Raw genomic sequence first — 27,328 nt, 5'->3', positions numbered from 1 at the left:
TAGTAGAGGATGAGCACATGTTAATCCCAAAGCATTGGCGAGGTTGGACCAGGGGCAGAATGTTGAGTTGCGTCCGTTTAGAAAACGTCAGCTTCAAGTGGGCCCTGATTTATTTTAGGCGGACGACACGGACGTGAGGGAAAACGAGCCAGGCGGAACGTTGGCTGTTGCGCGTAAGTCAGAAACGCCGCAACTGGAACTACGCCACGGACACAGCCCAGAATTCCGGCCCAGAACGACATCCCGGGAGGCACCGCGGCCGTCATTCAGACGACCACTGGGTACCCGGCACTTACAAGTTCACCTTGGACGACAAGCACGCAGTACTCGAATAAGCCTCGTTCTGTAGACCTTACGTCTACTTCAGCGAAACCATCGTATACGAAAGATTCTCCTTCAGATAGAAAAAAAAAAGTTTTCATAGCATGAGCAAGAGGTGACCACCCACACAAATACAAGCGGCCACAAAATAAAACGGACCAAGGGTGCAGCGCTCGAAAACTACTGGTGGGACACCTCCTGGCCCAGCTGTGTGCGCCTGCGTGTCCCTTCCATGGCCAGGGCATGCAATTTTTTTTTTCGATTTCGGTCGCAGCACCTCGTTGTTGCCGGCGGCGCTTTAAGTGGCGCGTCCAGCAAGCGCCACGATTCTGGACAGCGGCTGGCATGCGCTGAAGACCTGTACCTCCTTGCCCCCCCCCCCTCCACACACACACCATTCAACTTCAAGATAGCATGTTCGTCAGGTGCCCCTCTTATCGTCATCTTATTGACTGTAAAGCGAAGTGCTGTTGGAACAAGTCGACGCTAAAGACTCAAGCGTGATTTAACTCGATCTTATTCGACGAACAAACGGCTGATATAAGAACCGTCAAGAGTTAACTATTGGGAGAAGCTTTATCGTCCACTTGCTCCAAGGCCGATCTGCTTTCGAGGCAATAAAATGAGAACATTCGCCTGGTGCACGTATTATCTAGAAGTTGAACGTGAAACATTACATATATCTGGTGCATGCCGGAGGCTGCCGGCTGCTTTAAGGAATCGATGTCGCTTTCTCAGCGTGCACAAAGCGCCGCGGGGTGCCGCAGTCGATACAAACGAAGCGGCTTCGGCTGAAATCGAGAATATCGGTATGCATTCATAAAAGGCACGCATGCGCACACGACTGTCTCAAGTTCAGCAGGCGCTGAGCCAGGTGACGCGCCAAAGGACTTCGCGCAACACTCGCTTGGTCGTTTTATTTGGTGGTCGCCTGTAGGTTGTAGATAAAAGGAGCGGAACAATGCAGCTGAAGAAGCGAACATGGTCGCGAGTTCGCTGTTGGTCGTATTTGGTCCGAATTGTTTGCGCGCTTGAATGACGTCGATCAAGCGATGACGAGACTTCCTTTCAGTGTCAGCAATGAGCACATTCGATAGCCACTTAAAAGCAGAGCAGAAACTGGCAGGCTTATTTTCTGAGACGAGTAAAGTATGCGCCGTGACGCTCTGTGCTGGCGATAGCTGCAGCTTTCGTAGTGCTTCCGGGCACGAAGGAAAGAGTGAACGCATTCTCTCTCAGCGGTGCAGGGTGCCTTTCACGAAAATTCATGCCGCCATTCTATGGAATTTACTCAAGAGGTCCCAATCCAAATTATTGACCGAACTGTTCGTCGTTAAACATCGTATATTCAGGAGTAAGGGATCTAGCAGCATAGTTTCTGGCCCGACAGGTGGCAGAAATGCGTGTAGTGGTGTATCGGGGGTGGAACAGGTAGGTTTATGATACCAAGACATCCCGAGCCAAGGCACCGCCGCAATTTAAAACAAAACTTGCTTGCTGAGACGGGCCATTTCGGCTGAAGTACAAAGGATAAATCACGATTGGGGTATTGTAGTGACGTCATATGGCTGAACTCGCAGCGGTCAGAAATACGCTCTTAATTGCGCTGCTGAGCACGAGGTTGCGGGTTCGATTCCCGGCCGCGGCGGCCGCTGTTCTGATGGAGGCGAAAAGCAAAAACGCCCGTGTGTACGAGATTTCGGCGCACGTTAAAGATCCCCAGGTGGTCAAAATTAATCCAGAGCCCTCCACTACGGCGCGCCTCATCGCCTGCGTTGCGTCGGCGCGTTAAACCATCAATCATCAGAAATACACTCACCGCCATGTTTTAAGCAGGGTCCCTTTGTCACCCACAATGGGGTTACTACCGAACGCAACGGGGAAGGCGTATTACTAGCAGCGACACAAACAGGCCCTCAACACATGTCGGCGCACGTTAGACAGGGCAGGCGGGAGGGAGACGAGACTGCGAAGAACTGTACAGGTACTGTCAGAAGTCTTTGGATCACGGGAGCTGTGGCCAAACCGCATAGGAGCGCCGTGTAGCTACAACGGCGGTAAACGAAAGGAGCCGAACACGCATGCGCGCTTCCACGGTGATAGCCCATTTATACTTTTCAAGCAACTTTTAACGCGGCTTCGAGTATTATTCGCAGTATACTGGCCCCAGCGATGGCGCTAATAGCAGATGCGGTATCTGGCAGCGCACCCACACACACTTGCAGTGCACCTATACCACCAGAAGAAAATACCGAGACAAACAGCCGCTACCACATATCGCGAAGACGCTGAAGAGTGGACGCCACAACGCGGTACAAAACATTCCCTTGGGTGAATGTCCCAGAAAAGAATAACAGCACGCTAGCAGCCGTTGTACGCCAGCAAGCCTGGGAGAAAAAATAGCCACACACAGGCACTTCTGGCTGGGGGCATTAATTTATTACCGCATCCAGCGAACGGCTAATAGCCTTGGCTGGGGCCCGCGTCGTCGTCCTTGCGCCCGTGGTGGCCGGAGGGGCCCGGAGCCCCGGAAGAAGACTTCTTGGGAAGCAGCTCGGCCGGGATGTGGGGAAGCACCCCGCCCTCGGAGATGGTAACGCCGGCGAGCAGCTTGCTCAGCTCCTCGTCGTTCCTCACGGCCAGCTGTAGGTGGCGGGGCGTGATGCGGCTCTTGTGGTTGTCCCTGGCCGCGTTGCCGGCCAGCTCGAGAACCTCGGCCGCCAGGTACTCGAGGACTGCGGCCAGGTAGACCGGGGCGCCCCCGCCGATGCGGTCGGCGTAGTTGCCCTTCCGCAGCAGCCGGTGGATGCGCCCCACGGGGAACTGCAGGCCCGCCCGCGCCGACCGGGACTTCGTCTTGGGAGACTTGGACGACGACTTCGCTCCCGCGCCCCGGCTTGACATGCTGCAGGCCCGGTCGGATGTGGTCGAACAAAGGTGTGGTCGATCGAAGGAATGAGCGCGGTGACGCTGGCTGCGGTGATTTTAAGCAGTGGCCAGTGGTCACGTGCCCGTTTTCCTATTGGCCAATATTGTTTTTTTTCCGAGACCGGTTGAACCGGAAAGTTATCACACATGATGGTGGTGTGGGGCGTAATTTTTTTTAAACATCGCGTGCTCGTCGATGCTCGTCGCTGCCTCCGTTCACAAAATGGAATCTACGAACGCGTCATCGGCCTGCTTGAGTTATCAGCACTTCCGTCACGCGTCGAGGCACCGACCGCCACAAAAAGAAGGCATCTGGGGCAACGTAGTGGAAGCGGAAGCCACGATAAAATAATGGTTTGATTTAATGGCTACTTGATCACAAGACGTCAGTGGCAGGTTTTGTAGACGCACGCATTTATTTTCTTCTGAAACCCGGTTTCTGAAGCCCAGCTGAAACACGTCGCGATTATTCATTATTGAATAAACTTAATAAACTTTTATGCGAAGCGCCCTAGGGGCTGGCGGCAGAAACATTGGCTTTGTGTGTGCTTTTCCTAGTTGGTAAAACCCAAGTCATTGTGGTAGTCGGGACCATGGTCGCCAGGCGAGGTCGCCACTTGTCAGCCGGGTCGCCCAACACGAGGTTAGGCAACGTAGGAATGAGGGGACGAGTTTGGGAGAGCTCTTATTGCAGAGTTATACAGGTTTATTGCAGAATGGACATGTTGAGAGTGGGGAACGCAGAATATCAATTAGGCGTAGGGGGAAATGGGGAAACATGAAAGAACGAAAAGTAAAAACAACAAAGCGATAGAATATAAAAAGCAAAAGCCAGGAATTGATTCAAACAAAAAGAAAAAGAATGAAGGAAGGTCACACTAACGCGTAAGACTTAAAGGAGCCGTGAAGACAAAATACAAGTTGGGTTTGTTAGAAAGACTGCTTAGTCCCGATAGCAATGATACCAATATCATCGCAATCTTCGAACAAATAAGGGAGATATTACAGAAAACGTGTGAAGCAGTCGGGACCCCCTAGCCAATTTCCCGCAACTTTTCTATCACGTCACGGAACCTTGTTTGTGCGATTGGCGGCCGCCTAACTGACCTGTCACGACGACACATGACTGGACGTCTGTAATGGGGCCTCTAGTTCCATTTGACCGCATCACTTGAATGCTAACGTGCAGTTAAGACACTGAAAATAATGTTTTATTGTTGGCCCGTATGATGTCATTCTTGCTCATAACACGTCACTGAGGCGCAAAATTTGAAAGTTTTTAAGTAATTCTTGCTTTTTTTCGTTAAAAAAATCTTTTGTGGCTGTAATGGAGCTGAGTGAGATACTGAAGCCTAGTTCTTTCAAATTAAACGAAGTTGTATTTTCTCTTCATGGCTCGAAGTTGCACGCAACCTTGACGACCATTACGACGGCTTAAGTCCACGATTGTAACCGATTTGCTTGTTCTTCGCTGACGCAACGATCTTTACTCCGTCATTGTTGGCATAAGTGTGAACTTCCTTCATTTTTTTGGATGTGATAATCATTGGGCATCGCCTTGGAGGGGCGTACGCTGTGACGCATCTTTCTGGTTCTGGTACCACAATTACGGGGAACACTGGCGTTTTCTTTTTTGGCCAACCTTGGCCATTCTCCTATAGTGGGTATGTTTTTCTTGACAAACGTACGCCGGGGACGCTGGGTGGTCGTCGTGAGGCACGCACACACGAGCGTTAGGCCTTTTCTTGTTTTGTTTTTTTAATGCCGGGTGGTCGCCACGAGGCACGCGCTCACGTGCACGCGCTGGGAACTTTCTTGGTATTTTTAACGTCGGACAAGAAAAATTACGATTTGCTAAACAGCTTCGGTGTTAAAAAATTGGTCCTTATCCCGCCCTACGAAAGTGGATGTCAAGCGAAGTTGTTGCAAACCACTACGAATGGTGATGCAGGAGGGTATGAAATGCTTCTCGTTGTCTCGGCGAGATTGTCGCTTGCGCTCGGCTAGTGTCACCTAGGCAAGGCTACAGAGTATCGGCACCCTTTTCTCCTACTGTTCCGTGCCACCGCCATGATCGCATTATGTGACATTTGTTCACACTGCGCCGGTACCTGTCGGCCGCCATTTTGTTGTTTATGCGTTTTAGTCGGTGCACTTGGGAGGCTTAGCTTGTCCTCCCTGCTCTGCGGCTGCGCGCGACTGACGCAGTTCCGCATACGAATCAAAGATAACGCATGTAACAGCATTTCAGCAGCAGATGTTTGTCGAAAGATAGCGTTTTGCTGCATCTTCGGCAGTGTTGTTAACAAACAACGGTGCGACCATAGATGCGGCAATCTCGCAACACTGATAAACGCCAAAATAGCCGCCGTTGCTGACTGGCGTGCCTCAGTGGCGGTACTGTAATGCCTTATCTACTTGACACTACGCTGGGCTTCTCTGGCGGCAAATGCTGGTTGCTACCTAGCCTGACGCCTGCTTTCGGCGCCTTGGGCAAGAGCTGCTCTATGTAGTCACACTAGTCCTGCCTAGCCATCAAAAATAATCTGCAAACACACAGAAACTCATGGTGGTGGTGGTGGGGGGAGGGAGGGGGGGGGGGTCTCATTGTCCACAGACGCCTTATTCTCCATAATACTGTTTAGATGCTTGTTTTGTGGTTTCTTTAAACGAATTCTGAGCTCTTTGCTGTATGCATAGCCTGACACATGCGCTCGGCGACTTAGGCTTTGGCGTTCTTGCCCGTGGGGGTGAAACCGTTGGGGGGTAGAGGTATACAGCTTTGTTGTAAACGGAAATGCCGTGCTCTACAGAACTTTCCGATTGTTATATTAACTTTTTTCCTAGTGAAAGTGGAAAATGGCTGGTCGTCCTTTTGAGAGCCTACATAACAGCTGCATAGCTTTCGCAGCTTTTATGGTGCGTAGCTTGCGCAAAAAAAAAAAAAAAAAAAAGGAAAGAAAGCTAGTTCTCGGTTGTCGTTATTTAGTGACAGTCAAACATGGTAGCTTTGTCCGTTTCTGCCCCCTGGGAACAAGCATTTCGGGCGGTGCTCTCACCCCCCCCCCCCCCCCCTTTTTTTTTCTGCTACGCCAATGACCTGAGGTATCTGATAAAGTCATATATTTGATAGAACCGGCGAGAGTGTTTGCGCTACGGGGTATTATTCGTCCAAAGTTCAATCGCTAGCACGCTTTTGCGTACTCAAGAATACGCTTAGGAATAATTGTAACTTTGTTTAATATATTCTTGGCCAAAGCTAAACAAGAATCAGTTTTGTGCCTTTCACTTTCGCGTTTAACTGCGAATAAAATATACCCCAAACTCGGGCATTATGGAACACGCAAAAGTAGCAGACTGTGGGGTGACCAAAACGCTCCTGTCACGCAATGCGCGCGGCAGACGGCTACTCCCACTGCGTGGTACGCATACGCGGCCAGGCTTGTACTCTGTGCTGATAGTAGACTTAGTAGAGAGTTAGTAGTCTTAGTGGAGAGATAGTAGTCTTAGTAGAGAGAAAACCTTCGCATCTTGGTTAAATAGAAATATGTCGAAAAGAGGCGCCATACCCGCAAAAAAAAAAAAAAAGAAGAAGAAAAGAAGGGGAAACGGCTGCCATGCGCAGTCCACAAGAGCGGCGCTGACGTGGCCATCGTGGCTTTAAAAAAATTCAGTGGCCTCCCACCCGAACGGCAAAACTGGGCGCAGTCTGAGGAGCGCACAGAACAGAGCACGTTTGTTTGCAATTTGCGATTGAGCATTCTTCCTAGCCAATTAGCTGAATAAAACTTCGAAGGACTAGTCTTATTCTAGCGCGCAAACGTGTGGCTGCCCATTTCCTTCCCGCGCCTTAGGCATCTATTAGTCTGTGTAGCATACAATCCCAAACCACTTGATCACGGAGGACAGCAGTCAGGTCGCATCGGGCCGTGAGAAGTCCAAGTTGAACTTTCCCACCAGTACAACGGGTTCGTCGTAGGTCGCTCTAAAATCCCTTCCAGCTGGACGGGAAAAACGCCGGCCAATAGGTCACTCCAGTAGCCTTTGAAGAAGGAAACACAGCTGTTCTGTGCGATAAACTTCCGTTCTACGCCTATTTGTGCGCATATAGTATATGCGGAAACCGAGGCATATAATAGTGCTTCGCTTGTCCCGAGGTACAAGCGGGAGTCGGGCGGCTGGCGTCCATGTGTGGCGTGGCCCAACTTCACAAGAACTTCTAACTGCAGACAGGCGCTCAGCACAGTCTACTTAAGTTCACATTGTTCGACAAATTTTGTGCTTTCAATTATTTCCAAGCGGGATGAAGTTGCGTTAATATTTTCACTACTTTTTAAAGCAAAGCTTTCTTCCTCTACCAGCCAACGGTTCTTCCGTGGCGTGCGCGACAAGAAACTCCCTACGCGGCTGGGGAGGGGGAGGGTATGGTTTCCACTCACGCAGCACAGCGTAGATGGCGCGGCGAATGGTTACCCAGCGTTCCCCGCGTGCAGGTGCCTACTTACACCAGGGGGCGCGTCGGCGGGACGGCTTTCTCGTCTGCTTTAGCGACGGTTGTTTTGGGCCTGTTTTGGCGCAGCTTCGCGTCCATTGCGGGCTTCCTTCCCACGGCTTGATTAACTTATTCGACAGCACCTCCTGGGTAACCCGGACCCGACAGAATTAAGTGGTCGTACGGCAAACATACGGTAAGGATTGGTTTGAAGGACGGGAAAACAAAATGTAGAGGCGGCATACAGACATCTGGCCGCTAGAGAAACTACATTTTGCACACTGCTTTAAACGAATAGGATTTCGTTTTCTAAATTGGTGAATACCAATTCGGTTGTGTTTTAAGAGGTATTACACAAGGCGAAAGGAGCGACTGGTTCTGATAAATAGCGATTCTAAAAGTTCCCTCAGCTTTCTCGCAATTCTCAAACCTACTAAACTAACTAGTTGGAATCGGTACAAATGGGAGTCACTAAGCTCACATGCCGAATTGTTTCGGTGCCTGCGCTTGTGTCGCGCGGTGGTGTAGCCCCGAGATAGCACATCAGGATGGCTAGGTTCCACTGTTTCTCCCTTCGCTCCTCTCCGCTCCTCTCCGTTTACTGCCGACGCACGGCCCGGCTACAGCGGCGGCGACGTCCGGCGCCCTAGCCCGGCCGTGGCCGACGCTGCTGCGTTCGGGACGCCGCCCCCATAAAATCCAGGTAACGGCTGGCAGAATCTCCGGTTTCACTCGTTGTAGAGCCACGTGTGTGAATTCAAAGACGTTGCATGAGCAATTGTTGCGGGTGTCATTTATAGCAATGTTATCCAACCACCTTCACAGCGTGGATTGGAGTCAATTTTCTTTTTGAAATTCTTAAAAAAAAAAAAGAAATCGTAATCGTATATCCACAGCGAAAAACGCTTTTGTGAGAAGGCTGCATCAACAACGCGAAAACAGCTCGGGATCGAGCGACAGGTAGTTGAAAAAAAAAGATGTACTATTTTTAGGTCAAACAATGGTAATTAATGGGAGTTAGTTTTCGCCTCTCCATCTTCTTGGTGAATAATGAAGAGGAAATAATTAGGTTCTTAAAGCAGCTCGAGCCCAGAGGATGATATCGACTCGCTCCGATCACCGAAGTCCGATGCTTGAAGCAGGTGAGGGATGAGGACTGCCTTTCTTGCTGGATATTAGGTTTTTTTTACACTATTCACATTAATCCAATTATTTACATCAGGACAGAATGACGGCTACATTGTCGCTCTGCCCGCAGCATCCTGATCGGCGAAGATCTATACTGAACTCGATCCCCTCGACTGACTTACCACGGACCAAACCCAACACTCCGGTTTTGATCCCAGAAACCACGCCTCGAAAGGGGGCGTTCAAGTAAGAGCGAAAACCCTTTTCAACATGATTCATATGGACCACGTATTGGCCACAAGAACCAACCAAACCTAAACATGTCCCCACCTGCGGTCACATGCCCCAACACTCTCTGTCATGCACTCGCAGTACGTTTCTCGCGCACGTTATTGCAACCGACAAGCAAATACAAGACATCTGCCACCTAAAATCACTGACCGCGCGCAGTGGTCAAACCATTACGTTAAGCGGGCGGCACCTGCTCAAAGCCAAAGCCGAATACTTAGAGCAGTCTTCGCGCGGCTAACGTTTTACAGTGTCCTCGCCTTGCCGCCTCGCATTTGTCCGCGCGCGCTTGCCGGCACAATTAGGGAGTCGTGGCTAATCCCCTCCCCAGACTAATGGAAGCCGCTGCCAGCCGCCTGACTTGCGGGAAGAGCGGAAGAGCTCCACCCAACCTAGGCGAGCATTCTCGAGGCGAATGACCCATAAACGAACAGCACCTACGCCGGCTTCGCAAATCGTCAAAGGCTACGCCGTGCATCTTTTCGACAATAAGAGACGGCATCCTTTCGCTTCCCGTCAGCTCGTCAACCTTGAACGACCGAGCCACTTTCCAATGCCGGCAAGCCATAATAGCGGCGTGCGCATCTGTCCGAGAGGGACCCCCGCGCCGGAACTGTTTTCACTGCTGTGCACTCATCTGCCTTTCACTGAGACCACCCGGTCGAGCCGACCACTGTTGCAACGTTGTCATCCCACCGCTGACAACAGTTGCGTACGGGAAGGCCGACCCGAGCCGAGCTCCGTCGCCTCCGACATACGTGCGGTAGCGTGGTTTGAAGCGAGCGGCCAGCCCGTGTTGCTGCCGTGAAGAAGTCCATAAGCCGTAGGCAAAACGTAACTCGTTTACTTCATAGCGAGAGATGAGCCGAAGCCAAAGAAGAATTCCCGGACGGGCGAGGTTGCAGTACAGAACTCGAGCAGGGTGACAGCATTGATTCACTGCTCAAAAAGGAATGATATACAGCGCTTGGAGGAGTCTTATTTATACCCAAAGCGCTTACGGTCGAAACAAGCGTTCCATCTAGATTGTGCACCCGACACGAACGGCACAGACACACACAACGCTCTTTTTAAAGTTCGTGAGCAGTCGGTAATAGCGGCGCACGCTGAGTCCCAGAGAGGGGAGAGAGGAGGTCTCTGCTGTGAACGCGGGGCTTCTGTGTCCTTGGGGCAGGTCTCTACGTATTGCGTCAGCACGCCACCGCAGTTTGATCGCGCCGATAGATGGGCGCCAGAGACCCAGGCTTGTCGGAGCTTGCTGCAAGCGTGAGTCAACGACAAAGCGGGCCTGCTTGAAAGGCGCACGTAGTGGAGGCTTCGCCACACAGCCGAGGAGTATTGAAACAAAGCCCAGAGTCGGGCTCATTCATAACACCGCATACCAACGCAACAGATATACTCGGGCTAAGCACCCCCGTCTTTTGCCACACAAAAGGAAGAAACACAAAGCATGCACTCGGCGGCCCCCAACTTCGCGTCCCTGCGGTTGCATGAAAGGAACGCAGCATGATAGCTACAAGCGGAGGCAACGCCGATACATGAGCCACCGGCGGCTTTCAATAATTAAATGAGGATCCCGAACTGAACAATGAGCATATCGAGTGGTTTATTAGCACTGCGTGCACTGATCGCTGTGAATTTGCAAGTACCTTTGATTATATATAAATGATTCACATTTAAGTCGACCGTATCATTCAATGACCTAAAGGCAAACGCTACTAAACGGAGCAATCTCACTGAAGCAGTGAATTAGACGAACACATTTAGCAATTTGTTTGGATTGATTTCTGTACGTAGAAAATGAAAGCGACCAATGAACATGGTGGTGAGTGGGCACTTCACAATTATGTTTAGCTGATTCAAGTCCACATAGATGTTTCAATTTAACGATGCATTCATTTTGTCCCTGTCCAAACGGTTTATATGATAGCGACTGTGAAGACGCTAGGTTTCTTACCAAGCCACTCGACGCCAACCCAGGCAACAAGAATAAATTCTATAAAATTGAAGTCAACTCCGGTTTTGCATAATATAAAGGGTGGAAGAATAAGAATCCGTTTGTCAAGGGTGGCCAACGGTGACAGCGTTTCCCTGGCTTTCCGCCACTCTTAATTGATGAGTGCTCGAAAAATCCTCGCCTGTTGTCCCTACTTCATGGTTTCTTCAGCGAATGGGGCAGGAGCCGCAGTGGCTTAAGGCCCAACCACATGAATACGTAAAATTGACGTACGCGAGCAACGACGTACGCCTACGCCGACATACGCCGCTCCCTTTACGCCAACCGACGACGCCTGAGAGGGCGAGTAACCACATAATCACCTCAACGCGCGCGTAAGTCCAGCGTACTTCAATGCGCCTTGCAGCGTGGCTAGACTACACTGGACTCAGCCTTGGGGCGACCAGCTCAACTACATTTTCACTGAAATAAAATAAATTATACCAATTCTCACAAGACTATAGATTTAATACAGCAACAACTGAAACAGTATTTGCGACATTAAAAAAAAAAAAAAAAACGTTAAGAAGTAAAATGCTTACTCGGCAGGCACAAAACACTCCACTATATTTCGCGCAAACTTTCTTTCTCCCGTAGTTTGGAGAAAGGGAGTTTACAAATCACTTCAGGGTCCCTTTAAAGGGACACTAAAGGGATTTGTAAACATTGCGGGATTACTAAGGCAAATTGTATCTCTAGGGCAATTCTGGCCCACTCTCGCTGCGCCTATGTATACGCGACATTATTCAGTAGAAAAATGAATTCGAAAATGCTGTCCTCTATGCATCCTCCTTGCCGATTTCCTATGACGTTTCGTCTGACGTCAAAACAAGATGGTTTGACTTGAGTGCGCTACTGCACGGCTCGCCGACCCTCCGACAGAAGCAGTCGGCCCAGAGTAGTCAGCCGTCCGCCGGCGGGTCGTCACAATTCGGGCGTTCATTTGAAACTAAGCCCCGACATGTTTGTGCCTGGATGAATGTGCCTTTAGTTTGTTAGTTTGTAGACTGTATCAAGCTACAAGTCCAAGTCGCTCCAGACAAGCGCACATGCGACGCTTCGCTGACTGGTACGCTATAGAAAACTCTTAAGGCCAATCGAAGGCGAGAGAAGAGTCAGCGAAGTCATTATAGGTACCAAGAAATTAAAATCAACCGAAACTTTTATCGTACAGCGTAAAGCCATGGTGCGCGAATCACTTTTTCGCTGTGTGAGCTAGCACAGTGGTCAGCAGCACGACCACGCATCTGAGAAAGCTCTTCCACCTAATGAATGCAGTGGCTTGTTACAAAATGTTAGTGGAAATTTGGGGATGCTTACTACACGAGCGTTAATCAAGAAATAGGCATCTAAGCTGCTTGGAATGCTGAAACTAAATAAAAATGCAAACTGGCTACACATTATAAACTGTATATTTCTGACCCTGGCAGCACTGGCTTGTTGCAGAGTGGCCTGGAGCACTAAGAGCATTGTTTTGCAATTCGCAAGTTCGAATTCCCGATAGCGCATGTTTCTTTTTTTTTTAAGTTCATTTATTTGTTTTTGGGCGATCTTTTCTACACCAAATTCACCATTTTTGCGCAGTAACGTTCATTGCTCCCCGAGCGAGTTCGCAGAACGCGTGCAAAATGACACTGACGCACTGGTGAGTTGCCATCAGCCCCGACTGCTTGCGGCCCCAGTCCCGAATCAGCCGACCCTTGGCCTGGTGCGATCATGCCCCTTACGATACAGGCACGAGCCAGGAAAGCTCCAAAGGTGGCGGAAAAGTGCATCGCATTTGAACGTCTCTGCTGACGCGGAGGGAGTTCATCCACTGCGTACGTCTCGGCTAGTAACTATTACGCTTCGAAGCCGCGCTGGTAGGCTTATATGACGCATTTTGCAGCCGACAACATGTCAGAAGCGCGGTATGCCGATTACTGAGTAATCAAGAATGCCTAGGCAACAACAACGTCGGATACCAAGCATGTTGTTTCACAGAAGCGGAACCGAATCTGGTTTGAATTGTAATCTTGGGCATCGTGTACTCACGTAACACTTAGTATTGACGTCACGGCGTTGGTTGGTGCGGCCGCCACAGACGGCGCATGGTAGTTTTTCTTCTTTCTGACTTCATAAAATAAATACCGCCTGATCGACCGCATAAACGATGAAAAGTGCGCTTATTGAAGCCAGTCTACGCACTACACAAGCAAAAACAGGAGCTTTACAAATTCACTTCAGTGTCCCTGGAAGGCGTTGGCTGCCGAGCCCGAAGATGCTGGTTTGATCCCGGCCGCGGTGGCTACTTTTCTGGTGGAGGCCAAAAGCGAAAACGTCTGTGTGTCGAGATTTCGGCGCACGTTAAAGTCCCCCAGGTGGTCATAAGTAATCCCGAGCCATCTACTACGGCGCGCCTCATAGCACAGGTATATTTCAACTCCACAATCAATGAATCAGTTGGGCAGAATATGCCTAATGTACCTTACTTGTCATGCTATCTCCCTCAATTATAGCGGCATAGACTTGTTATCCAACCTGACTTCATGGTTCGCCCATGCGAGCATGTTGATTAATGATTTTACGTCGTTGCGCGCATAGGGTAGGGTACCTATCATCGTATCATCACGACGCTTGGACAGTTCGAAGTTTAACGCACCGAAACGTGCACGGGCCGCGAATCACATCGTATCGAATCTGAAGTGCGCACATAAAGTCGAACACACGAGCATTCATCCGCAATATATTTTCCCTTTGTATCATTGATTGATTGATTGATTGATTGATTGATTGATTGATTGATTGATTGATTGATTGATTGTAGGGTTTAACGCACCGACGGAACGAAGGCGAGGAGGCGCGCCGTCGTGGAGGGCTCCGGATTAATTTTGACCACCTCGTACACACGGGCGTTTTTATTTTTCGCGTCCATCAGAAAAGCGGCCGCCGCGGCCGAGAATTGAACCCGCGTCCTCGTGCTCAGGCTGGTCCAGTCCTTCGCGATCAGCCACGTGGCGTACACGGCGGCGTACCACACGTGGGCGCAGACCGACGAGAATAAGATCGACGTCATGATCCGTAGATTGTACAAGAGGGCACTCGGACTGCGCGAGTCTACGAACACCGAGAGGCTGTTGCAGTTGGGTGTCCACAACACGGTGGACGAGATCATCGAGGCGCAACTGGAAGCGCAGCGAGAGCGGCTGGCGGAGACTGACGGGCAGAAGCATCCTCGAGACCCTGGGCTACGGCTACCGGGTCACAGGAAGACACCTCCAGGAACTCGACGAGAGTGTGCGCGAGGACGTGCGGGTGAGCCCCATCCCGAGGAACGTGCACCCGGAGCACAACCAAGAGAGAAGACGGGCGAGAGCAAAGTTTCTCGTCGAAGAGTACTGCGGGGACACGCGGACTAGGTACGTTGACGCGGCGGAGTACGGGCAAGGAAGATACGCGTTGGTGACTGTGAATGCACGCACAGGACGGGTTTCCAAGTCGGCGAGCGCGAAGTGCGAGAACGCCACCGAGGCCGAGGAGATCGCCATAGCCCTGGCGATGTCTGAGGGAGGTTGCGACACAATCCTGAGCGACTCGCAAGAGGCCGTCCGCAACCTGGAAAGAGGTCGAGTGAGCGGCAAGTCGGCTGGAATTATAGAAAGATCGGGAGTTCGAGACGGAAGACGAGTGGAGGTCAGATGGATCCCTGCGCACGCAGGAAACTGCTCACCGTACGCGCCGAACCACAACGAGACGGCCCACAGGGAAGCGCGCGCTATCACTCACCGCGCTCCCAACGTGGGCACTCGTCCAGAGTGGGAGTGGTGGACGGAAACCAAAGACAGAGCCGGGGGCTACGGCAAAACACTGAAGACCCTACGTCTGGCCAGACGAGTGTACCCGCCGCCCCACCGGGAACTGGGCCGCGAGGAGGCGATACATCTAAGAAGACTACAAACGGCGTCGACAACGTCGCCGGCCTCCTTACACCAAATGTACCCGGACGAGTACCCGAGTGACCAGTGCAGTGTGTGTAAGAAAGGACCGGCCAACCGGTGGCACATCATGTGGGACTGTGCCACCGACCCAGACGGCGCGCACTTCGAAGAGTATCCGGAGGAACTCCAGAGAGCCATCGAATCTACAAGCAAGACAGAACAGTCATGGGCCATCCAGCAGGTCTTCGCCGCGCTCGAAAGGCACGGGCTCCGTAAAACGGGCTTGTGACGAGTAGGGTCGCAGAAGAAGGCGCGACGCCAGGCCACGTCGAGGCGGAGCCGTAACCCGGCTCCTGCCTACTGCAGGGTTTGTTTCAATTAAGTCCTTCCAGTGCTCAGCAGCACAACGCCTTAGCCACTGAGCCACCGCGGCTTCCTTTGTATTACATACTGTACGTAATAAGTAGGTTTAGAAAGACGCCTACACAGCGCTGGCACCACTACGCGTTGTATGGCACAGCGGCGTGTAACATTTGACTGCGAAACAGTATGTGTCTAACCGCCCTAGTTTTCATTGCGGTGAAGCCGCTTTACTCGGCGCCGCTCCGCGGCTCTTCCTCGCCACCGCCGACCCCTCTAGCACGACTGCTATTCCCCTTACCACGACGGATTCCTCTTTCACAAGGTGCACGATCGGCTGACAACGGCAGTAGCGCGGTTAGCAGATGATTGCGGAGAATACACAGAAGCGCAACTCGGCGTAAAAACAACCGAAAGCTGCCGCCAGCGTTGCGGCTTCAAATTCCTCCTCATCGAGTAGGTGCGAATTCCTCCCACTTTAAGAGTCACTTTCCCGGTTGGAACGCCGGCGTGAGCCTATAATTCTTCACCTTGAAAGACTTTCCGAGCGAGATTTTTGCCAGTGTATTTCACGCCTAAATATGCGCCCACCAGCGGCTGCTGGTTTATGCGTGCACGGTTTGGGTATGGAAGAAACGGGCGTGCAGGCATAGCTGGGATTAATGTCGCAACCGATAGCATGCCCCTTGTGCTGGTGGGAGATTTAAACGTGGAAATCTCATGGCTCAATGTGCCCTGACAGCTGTTCTCCGTAATCGAGCAGCTTCGGTCTGGGTTGGTGTGTTACAGACACAGTACGATGCCTACGACGGGGGAGGGAAACGGACAGCCATATGTTGGTCTGCTAGACTAAAGCTCGAGGCCTTCCAGGTTTAACTCGCTATGAGGCGGACGCATGTTGTTTGCTTTGAAGAGGAGCGGGAATCGAAGAAGCGTCGGCCCGAACAGAAGCGCTAAAACAACGAAAAGGCGCTGCCGCCACCGTTGCCCCCTCAAGTTCCAGCTCGTCGAGTAGCTGCGTATTCCTCCAGGATGAACGCCTATTTCCCCCCTTTGAACGCCGGCGTGGGCCATGATTACTTGAGCTTAAAGGACTTTCAGAGCGACATTTTAGACGGCTTCTTTCACTTCTAAGCGCGCGCACAAAACCAGTTGCCGGCGTGCACGGGTTGGGAGGGGGAATGGGTGTGCACGCGAAGCTATAGGTTTCATGCCCTTACTGATGAGTGTTGTGCAGGCGGTTCAGGCGGCCCAAGTTGTGCAGGCGGCCCAAGGCGACCTGTCCAGTGCCCTCCCAGTGGTCTATCGGATTGGGTTGGTGTGTTATACAAGCAGTAAGATGCCTACGCCACGGGAGGGAAACAGAGAGCTCCGTGTTTGTCCGCGAGACTAAAGCACGGGTCTTTCCAAGTTTCATTCAGCTAGAAGTATGCTCAATCGCAAATGAGAAACAAACGTGTTTTGTTTCGTTCACTCCGTGAACTGCGTCCAGCTTCGCAGGTCATCCGTCTTCACAGAAAGGAAGGGCATTATGTTTTTTTATTGATTGAGGCATTTTTACGAGCTTCGACTCAAGTGGGATAACCAACTGTCCCAGGGCTGTTTATTCTAGCTGGGACCTTCGTCAACGTACACTGGCGTAGCCCACATATGGGCAAGTCTGCTGGTTTATACACACAGAAATGCTTGTAAATACATCCCGCGACAACAGGTCTCTTCAGGGTAGCCCATTCTTTATCATGTGTATTCTATTGGCGGTGAGATGTTTGAGTGGCGCCCCTTGGCTCTGACGTCGGCTTAGGGACTCGCACCGCTGTCGTCTGCTATACTCGGTTACAACTCAAGAACGGCACCACCTCGTGTAATGTATCACTCCGCCAAGGCGCCGGACCCGTGAGGTCAGTGCGCGGGCGTTTTGAAAGGGGTTTGCTATGAATGCGTGATATCGTCTGCCTTGTCTCGCGCAGTTTGTTTGTCGTCACTGGAGTCGTTTATAAGCATATTAAATCACGGGAACGGCTCACGCCATGTTCAAAATATTCCCAGTAATGCTCTACTTGCGCCGCGCGGAGAAACATCCGGCTACGGTGATAAGGCACAGCGGCAACTTCCGGTGCCGTTCTTAAGTTGTCACCGAGTATACACTCCAGCGCTTGTGAGGGGAAGCAGTGCCTGTGCTAGAAGCCGCCCGCTTTGATGCTTTAGTGCATTAAAAGCGTATTGCTAGTAATTCCGTCATTTTTTCCGCCTTCTGACACATCTGAATAATTTACAGCTGTATTCCCAACAAGTTTGCAACACACGAGGTCAGAGAGAACAACTTTCTTCAGAGCATCGGTCAGAATGTCGTGTTTAAGTCGTCCTTTCTAACTCATTTGCGGGGTTCAGAGCTCCTCGATAAGTATTCGAAATGCGTGGGCTTCCCTACAGTATTTTTGAGATGCTCTTATGAAGACTCGACAGTCTTTTTTTATTTCTAATTTTATTCCCACCCCTTATGTAATACCCACTGGGGGTATTACATAAGGGGTGGGTCTAATGCTACGTACCAAGCAACGGGCCCCTACACGCGCATCGCACAGCTGGAAATAAAGCGGCTGTCTTCTGTATCTTTCGTAGATGGATGTTTTTTTGTTTTTTTTGTGCTCAACGGATTAATTTTTTTGCACCGTCACAAACGTCTTATTAGTAGGTTCGGGGATATTTGGAAGGCTCACAAAGATCGCGTGGATAATTTCTTCAGGCTGTATGCCATACATTCCCTTCTTCACAAATTGGCTTTCGTTATGGCTGTGTGCAAGAAGGCGCATATCCTCAGCGTGCGTTCTTTATTCAAATGCAAATACAATGGGAAAGTTTGTGCTATGCCACCGCGATCGCGCCCCAGACCGCGTTGTCCAGATTACTGGAAGGCGGCTTTTGTGCTCCGAATTTATATCGTAATTATCGTTCTCATAGCAAACTGGCTCTGAACTCAAACAATTATGACATTATTACGGCGTTGAAGGTGTGATATACTCGCTAACGAAAGCAATAAATAGTATACGTGCCGGTTTTCAGTATAACGAGAAGCGAAATCGATGAATATGTCCAAACCGGTCTTTATTGTTTTACAAAGCCTTAATCGTAAAGAACAATTCCTGGCCTACATGGGATGGCGTTCCATGAATCGAATAAAATACCTCTTAAGGGCCGTTCACACTTGCGACGAAAGCGAGCGAAAGCGACGAAAGCGACGGAAATTTCTGTCGCTTTCGTCACCTGGCATCGCTTTCGTCGCGCGACGAGAGCGATCGGTCTCGACCAATTTTTTTCGCCTCCGTCGCGCCGTCGCTTTTGAAGCGGAAGCAGGAGGCGAGACTTCCTGACGCCATATCCTGCCAAAGCACCCGGATGCTGTGTCTCCACAAGCGGTGAAACTCCCGTGAAGTCTCACTCCGAGCGCGAGACAATAACAAGAAAAGCAAAAAATAGTCGCCGCCCGTCGCTCGATGTCGCGTGCAAGTGTGAACAGCAAGGGTGGCGATGGCTTTCGCCTTCGTCGCTTTGTTGCGTCGCTTCGTCGCAAGTGTGAACGGGCCTTTACTCTCTCGTCCTGGACTTAGGAGCCCGCCAACTAACCACTTCGATTTTATTCTGAAAGTTTTCTTCTCCTGTACTCCTCTTCTTGAGTGCAGTTTTCCTATAACGCATATCTGAATATTGGGAAGATATGGGTGTGGTAAATGTACCGAAATATCCCTCCAGGTCTGAACAAACATAATGTTACTGTATATGCACCCTATACGTGACTCGTTTTGCTCAATAAACGTCCATCCTGGTTAGAAGCCTGATGTAAAACCATCACGCGCCTATACACACAGTGGGTTATTTGGAACTCAACCTACAGTTTTTGCAGCCCATAGTGCATATCGGCCTACTTTTATGATATTACAACGTAAAGTGACGTGGTACAATACTTGCGATCGTTCGGCAAGGTTGAAAAAACTCTTTTACCTTACATATTAGTACCGGGTATCGTAATCTGCCAAAGCCGACAGCATGCAGTGAAGGTCTGGTATTTCTTTTGGCCTTGCAGTTTTCGATGTTGTCGGTTATTGGCAGCTTGCTGCTCCCTTTGTGCTAAAGATTGCTGAACACAGTAGCTGAGGCCTACCTCCGACTCTTCGCTAACCGCACAGGACCGGCTTCGCAAGGAATGGGGCAATGATGGCAATGTTTCTTCTAGGAATGGGGCAATGCTGGCAATGTTTCTTCTGGAGTAGTTTAAAAAAATCGTACACTCAATCACGCATTGAACTAGTGCATGCGATTTTAAGTGTTTTATTATGATAAAAAGTTACGCGCACGCAAAATCTGGAGCGGGCAAGCATCAGACGTCAATCGAGCGCAAAGAAACGGCAAAAAGAGCGAGCGCGAGTGAAGCAGACGATAAATGCGGTAGTCCCTGCCGACGTCACGAAGGCGCGCTTCGCAGCGCCGCCCGTGGTCGCGCTCACCGCCAATAGGGAGGGATTGGGTCTCCGTAAGCCATATTTTCTGGGTCCTCCGTTCCAGAAGGCGTTCTGCTCAGACACTGGGATTCCGCGAAATGTCGGATAACCAAGAAGTTCAGGAGCCCAGTAGGCTGGGTAATTTCAAGCATTAAAAAAAAAAAAGGAGTGCTTCCTTTGAAGATACGTTGCGGGGGATGGTGCACGAAAGCCCACTTTCTCAGATGCCTTGCCTCAAACACACGCAGATGTCCTGTTGTCAAAAGCCTCGCACTCATAATCTTCTGACAAGTTTTTCCCATTGGAAAAAACACACTGAATTCTACTTGTTGGCAATTCAGCTTTGAGGGTCCAGTGTCTCAGAAAAGCCGGCGTCGTCGGTGGCGTTGACTATGAGCAAAAAAACCGCTGGCCTGCACTGCTAACTCTACCACCACGCTGGCGCATCGGATACGTCACGGTCTCTGTCTTCTGTCCGGAAGAGTTACGACGGAATCACGATAGACGAGCAACGCGCGTGTGTAAACACGTGTGCTTTGTGCCTTTTCAAGTTTGTTGTATACGCTCGCTGAGTGGTAGTCTCCTTACGGTCGGGAAGACTGATTGGGTTTGGAACGCAGCGCCGAGAAAGGGTACGTGGCGAGTACCGGTGGTTGGGTGCGCTGTTGGCACGATTTGGGCTTAGAACGTATTTTATATGCGGATGAAGTTTCTTGAGAACACGTGGGAACACGACAGGGACGACAGTGCTGCGGTGTCTGTTCGCAGTTCCTTCTACAAGCCGAGTTAGGCTAACGCTTTCCCCTTGGCAAGCAAGAAGCGGCTGTGTATACCACATCCCGCTATGACAGATAGGTGCATTCACCAGGCGCCAGCACTTTCCCACCCATACGGTGTCATTACCCACAAACCGGGCACACCTCCCTGTCAAGTATGTGGCGCTTGCACTGACGTTTAACATGTGGTCCTCGCTCCATCCTGGTTTGATCCGCGTCCTGATCTGCCTGGTTCTCGCTCCAGACGTCCTTATTACCAGTACTTATTACCTTTACTCGAGACAGCTGAAACTTACAGTCCTTTCTTTGACGAAGGGGGGGGGGGGGGGTTGGTACCATCGTCATCATCATCACCACCACCATCATCATCACCACCACCATCATAAGGCAAATTTATTGAATTTTTCTGGGAATTAATACAAGTGTTTGGACCGATAGCCAAAGGCTAGTGTCCGGTACACTACAGGAGTGCGTTATTGGATCGCAAAACAAGGCAAATTCGCAGAAAAGCAAAATATAGCAAGTATACCCCTGTCACACGGGCACTTTCAATCGCGATTGAGTCGAAGCGGATCAAGTTCAATTCGGGTCGGGCGCTGCTACACGGCAGTTTCAATCGCGATCGAACCCGATCCCGCTCGAACTCAATCCTGGTTTCTCAAGCGCAATTGAGGTTTCCCAACGCGATCGGACGAAAGCGGTGATACTCTCGTCCCCTCTAACATTTATATAGTTAGGTATACCTACATCCGCGCAAAGTTACCAGACACCTGCCATGAAGTACATTTTTGGCGCCATCTGGCGCACGTGTGTGAAACCGGTACAACTTTTCAATCAGGATTAAAACGTGCCATGTAGCAGAGGCGGTGCGTCGAGTGCGCTCGAAAATCAATCGCGCTTTGCTTCGATCCGGATTGAAAGTGCCTGTGTGACAGGGGTATTATGTAACTACAGAAAAAAAAATTAGCGCCAATCCACCCTGTGAATGTAGTTGGAAAGCAAAGCTTAAACGGCACCCAAAACATTTACCCATTCGACGTCACTTAACTGCACGCGCATCGCTCTACAAATAATCAAACCAGAGAGAAGTAAAATGCAGTTAACACACCCTCTATTACTTCAAAGAGATATTCCTGGTAAGGTTAAAATATTGCATGATGCATCAACGGTGGTTGGTTGACTTCTGTTGGTGTAGCACATCAGTGAAAACTCTTTTTTAATAATAATAAAGCTCAAACCCAGTGTTAGACGATCTCACTTCTCCGTCTCTGCCGTCAAGGACGGAGACGACGAGATCGGATGCAGAGACGGCGGACGAGAAGGAGGTAGTACTTCTATTCGGATTTCTGAACGGCCCAGAGTGCGGCCCAGAGTGCGGCCCAGGGAAGTGGTTCCTTCTTCACTGTAGCCCATATTCAGTCCGCGCCGCCTGTGCTCTGTCCACAGCTGAAGCTGGGTAAGCAGAGAGTGGCTGGACAGCAGTGTATCCCATTGTTGTTGTTTGGTAGTTCACGGAAAGAGAGGAGGGTGCTCAGTGCTAAAGTCGCACACCCCCTTTATGTGGCGGAGTGGTCCTACTTCTGAGCAAAATTTACTTTCAGCGTCGTAGCGAATCAGGTGCATTATGTGAAGACGCGTCGGGTGTGAGGAGGAGCCGGATTATATTAGCCGAAGGGTAGTTTGTTGTTCTATGAAAAGATCAAGGTAAGGTGAAGGTAGGGTCTGTCTCAGAAGGCGATAATGATGTGTTATGTCCCTTAACGAGACAAGAGGGTTTCACCGTGCTGTCATCGTACTGCTCCATAGCACAGGTGGTAAAGTGCAGGCTTGGTGGGCGTATTCGTTGCATTCTATGGAAGCGTGAGCGGGTGTCCAGATTAGCTGAATGGAACCATCTGGGGACCGGTTTTCAGCACACGCAGTGCCGGCCTGGACACCGAACCCGACTGGTAATTCTGGTAGGCTTGTTGGGAATCATTGACTACCTTGCGAACCCCTGGTTGAGTGAGAGCCAAGCCGATGGCTGCCACTTCTGCTGCCGTCATGTCTTGGGGCTTGAATGAGGCACAAGCAGGGAGTTTGGTTGGAGGTAGCCACGATGATGGCGTACTCCTGCCCTCGGTGTTGGGAGGCGTCTGTGTAGATAACTGCATGATCCCCACCAAGGATGGAGTTGTGCGCTTGAGTCCATGCTTGTGGCGACTCTCGTCGTGTGAGGGGTTCATATTTCTAAGCAAAGGGAGCATCTTTAGTTCTTGTCGCCAAAAGTCGAGGAGTACATAAAGCGGAGTGACATTCTGTGCTGTCCAGCCAATCTAGTGAAGGATGCGGCGACCCGCCGCAGTTATGCTCATTCGGAGCTTCTGGACAGAAAGATGGCCCTCTATCAGCTCTTCCACCGTGTTGTAGAGCCCCGTGCTAAGGAGCCTCTCTGTGGACGCACACATGGGAAGACCAATGGCTTGCTCAACCGCCTTTCTAATCATCATATAAAGCATCTTTATGTCCTCCTTGCCGAGAAGGAGACAGGAGGTTGACGTGAGTAATTTTGAGAGGACAAATGCTTGAACTAATCGAAATGTATCGGATTCCTTGAAGCCTCGCTTCTTGGTGGCAACTGGCCTTATGTGTATGATTTTATTGATGCTTTTTTTAAGGCACTGCAAGGATACGTTAGTCTTGGTGTTGGCCTGAAGATGTAGGCCCAGGGTCTTGCTGCTGGGGCTTGGAGTGAAGGCCTGTCCATCAAGGAGTATTTAAATGTGTTCCTTGAGGTGTCGTTTGGCTTGAGGGGGACGACAAGGGGCTTTAATTTTTTACGTGAATACTGGAAGCCACAGGCTTCAGCACATTTGCGTACGAGAAGTGAGATGGCATGGGTTGGTGTAAGCTTCCTTTAATCGCTATCGCGTGGCATTCAATGAGAATGCAGGGGTTTAACCCGTAGATGTGCTTGGTGAGAGCACCATTTGCCTTCCCCGTGTTAGCGTGGACTCGTAGCTAAATCGGTAAGACAACGGGCATTGGCTTTGTTACTATATTAGTTCCAGGTTTGATTCCTGGCGGCGCCAGTAAATTCCTTTATTTGTTCGCGGAGTTTTTTGGTGACACCAACGGTCGCCAAAGAACCCTTGGGGGATAGAGGTAAAAAGCTTTGCTTTAAAAATCACGCCTACTCGACGAAATGGAACTTGAGGCGGCAATGGCGCCTACACATCCTGCAGGGCCGGCTGTCCGTTGTTTCCGCACCGTCCATTCGCGCCTCTTTGCGGGCCGACAGCAGCGCGAATTTCCGCTCTTCATCTGAGCGAACGACACGCGTCCGTCTCATAGCAAGTTAGTTCAAATACTGAAAACGCGCTAGGGCCATTATCAGCCTATTTTACAGCTTTTGAAAGAGGCATCGGTGGTGGCGAGGGGATACAGTTTGAGAGACGTGTCGGCGGTGGCGAGTAGGAGACACAAATCCCAGACACAAATTCCCCACAGTTTTTTGTTGTTCTCTTTGCAGCATCCGACATTTTTGGAAGCATCGCCTGTTCACGCTGACTCTGGATTTTCGCATAATTGGGAGGAAACTTTTTCTCACCATTCCACAAATGGGGTGTAGGATGCCTCAATATCGAACCGACACCCCCTGCAAATATTGCCTGTCGCGTCACCCGCTTTCCAAAGAGCACAGTAAGGACTCCTAGTTCTGCCGATCGTCCGCGGTGTGGCCTGCATAGAGATCCTGTTATAGCACCCCTTGGTGATCACAGTTGCACATCCTTCCGCCATCTTGAATTATAAGGTCGTGCGGGAAAGCCACCCGTCACGCATGTAGGAGCCACCGCTCCGGTTGCAGCGGCGGTGCAAAGTAGGGTCGTGCTTGTTATTGAACCCTTTTGTTTCACATTTTAAACGCGGAGCGTTTCTTAGTCGCACGATGTCCCTCGACCGTCGGCGGCGGCGTCCACACGCTCACTGCGCATGCGCGTCGCGGCGAGGCGCAGGTGCGCGTCTCTCCCCCGTACCCTCCTCGCTCTCAACAACCGGTGCAGCGTTGTTGTCCGTCCGCACCCCTCCCCCTACACTATAAAAAAAATAATAGTTATCGGCGCCTGGTTTCGATCCCACGACCCTGTGGGCGGAACGCGAGGTACATGGTGCTCTTCCCACTGCGCCACAATACTGACACAGAATCAAAGGCTACGAACGCGCCTTATATCCTTGACTCATTCAAACTACGTCAAGAAGCTGCTGATACAACGCATTCACTACCACCAACTCCCCAAACACTAAACGTTAACGCAATACTAAACGTTAACGCAATAATAATTAATAGTAATAAGCAATAATAGTTAACACATTCACTACCACCCCACCACCACCCCCCAAACACTAACGTTAACGCAATACACCCACCCCCTACGCGACGCATTTACTCGAGTCCCCCCTCGTAGGGAGATGGGCCCAATTTTTTTATGCAACGTTCTGTCGTTTGATGACTGGCTTCGGTCATGACAGGCTGCACTTCTGGCAGTGTGTCCGAGCCGAGAATCGGTGGCAGGAGCTTCTGCGTCATCCATAAATTGGTTTAACGACCGCCAAAGCTCATTGGCGACCGCTGCAGTTGTAGCCGGGTTAGGGTGCCTCGACTCACGCACGTCCGGTGGCATCGAGGCACCCTAACTCGGGTGAGGTGTAGCCTAGTTCTGAAGGGAATTCGGCCTTATCTCACTTGGGGGGCGCATACATGTTCTGCCGGCTGCGCCGGCCGCTGCGCAGGACAGCTGCAGTCGCTGACCTGCGCCCCACTGGAAAAGGAGTTGAGTGCGCAGCACTGAAAGCGGGCTTTCCAGTCAGAGGGGAACCAGCGACGCAGCGGTTCGTAGAAATCAGACGGTGAACTCTGGCGAAGCTTATACAGGAACTCTTGGTGTCCCGCCTTACGTCACCGCTCGAGCTTGGCACGCAGCTTGCCAGGCAGACAGAGAAAACACGGACACGTAAGAAATCCACTTCGTAAAGGCTAGACAAACTTTGTAAGTTACATCTTATAGCTTCCACATAGCGGCGCTGCCAAGCGGGTCACTTCCCGACCTATAAACGTTGTCCCGATACGGGATTACATGCGAAGACTAGCGAGCGGGAAAGGGAAGGAAAGAGCAACAGGAAACTGGCTGTTTCACCATTTTCAGCTCACGCGGTGGGCACCGTTGTACAGACGGCGTTGATCGAACATTACAATATGCCCAGTTCGACGAACATCGAACTTTACGGACTAATACAATTACACTAGCAGAATGCCGTCATTGCCAATAGTACAAGAAAAGAGCCCGCCGTGCCCTGCCCATGCAGCAGTGTCCACCAGTAAGGTTGTGGTTAACCCGGACGACCGAGACCTCGCGGCTCTCATAGAACACTTCCCCAGGTTTACGGGGAAGATACCAACCCAATGGAAAGCGGCAGATATACGCCTCATACACTTGCATATCGAGAATATGCGACCGATCTCCCTCACGTTGTGCGCAGGCAAAATCATAGAAAGGCTAATGCCCAAACACCTAAAAAAAGCCTTGGATGAAGTCCAGCAGATACTAGACACCATGCTGGGCTTTAGACGACATGTCGGCAGCCAGGACGTGCTCATCCAACGGAAGGAGAAGGTCGTCGTCCCTGCACACGTCCCTCTTTGAGGGCCATTCTCGCCCTCAACCTAAAGGAGGCCTTTAATAACGTGACACACGGGGAAACCCTCGGCTGCCTGAAGATGCGGGGAGAGAACATGCGACTACATTATCGACTTACTAACTTACCGCAAAGCCTTAACCAAGATCGGGGGCGTCCCCTCCGACCCCATCACTCTAGGATTTCGAGGAACATCACCAAGGCTTGGTCCTCTGCCCACTCATATTCAACATCACGTTCCGAGGCCTCCAGGGACACGTGGGGAGTATAATCTACGCCACGCACTTTCACTCGCAGGCCTGCAAGACACCCTACAGCTGGCAGGGGAAGCAGTCAGTTTCCGAACGAGTGCAGGTTGCCTGCTCAACCGAACAATCAGCGCTCCTCGTGGTATGGCGACGCCGCACCAAGAAGGAAGGGCACTATGTAGGTCACCCCGGAGCGACGAGTCATCAAACCATGCAAGTTCCTATGGATATCAGGCACCCTAATCTAATCCGACGCAAAGAACGACATGAAGTAATGCCTTACACCGCTACTTTTTTCAGAGGGCATCAACTATTAATGGGAATTCTTACCAGTTAGCTTAATTGGCCGTTCTGCTGCCCCCAAAAGACAGCATTTACACGATTAGCAGAATAAACACACATCACGCATGGAGGAGAGCGACATGATCTGCTTTGTTCAAGCCTTCGTGATCTCCACGGTTGCGAACGCAGCGTCATACCCTATACCGAGCAAAACGAACACAAATAGAACATGATCTTCAGAAAAGCCCAAAGCAAGCACTCGGCCTCGCCGTGAGTGCGTCCTTGCGTCATAATGCTCATTCCTGGTAAGGGTCCACTGGATTCGCCACTCGGGTGTTCCCGTACATGTTGTGGTGGATGCACTGCAGCTTGCAACTTCCCTTCTCTTTCCATCCACTGCCTCTTCTCAAGCTCTCTGCCCCGGAT

The 27,328-nt window shown here is 50.8% G+C and overlaps 1 protein-coding gene across 1 annotated transcript; it reads right to left on the bottom strand.

Annotated features, from left to right (window-relative positions):
• Positions 1–2,738: 2,738 nt before the first annotated feature.
• LOC144155467 (histone H2A-like) lies at positions 2,739–3,298 on the bottom strand. Its single transcript, XM_077686930.1, has one exon. The coding sequence runs from the start codon at positions 3,223–3,225 to the stop codon at positions 2,782–2,784; it is 444 nt and encodes a 147-aa protein (XP_077543056.1). The 5' UTR covers positions 3,226–3,298; the 3' UTR covers positions 2,739–2,781.
• Between the last annotated feature and the right edge of the window lie 24,030 nt (positions 3,299–27,328).

This window comes from Haemaphysalis longicornis, unplaced genomic scaffold (assembly GCF_048455015.1).
Source record: "Haemaphysalis longicornis isolate Haplotype H1 unplaced genomic scaffold, Haemaphysalis longicornis Haplotype H1 scaffold_1, whole genome shotgun sequence".
NCBI lineage: Eukaryota > Metazoa > Arthropoda > Arachnida > Ixodida > Ixodidae > Haemaphysalis > Haemaphysalis longicornis.
The sequence above is the reverse complement of the archived record's forward strand: the minus strand, read 5'-3'. Positions and strand labels throughout refer to the sequence as shown.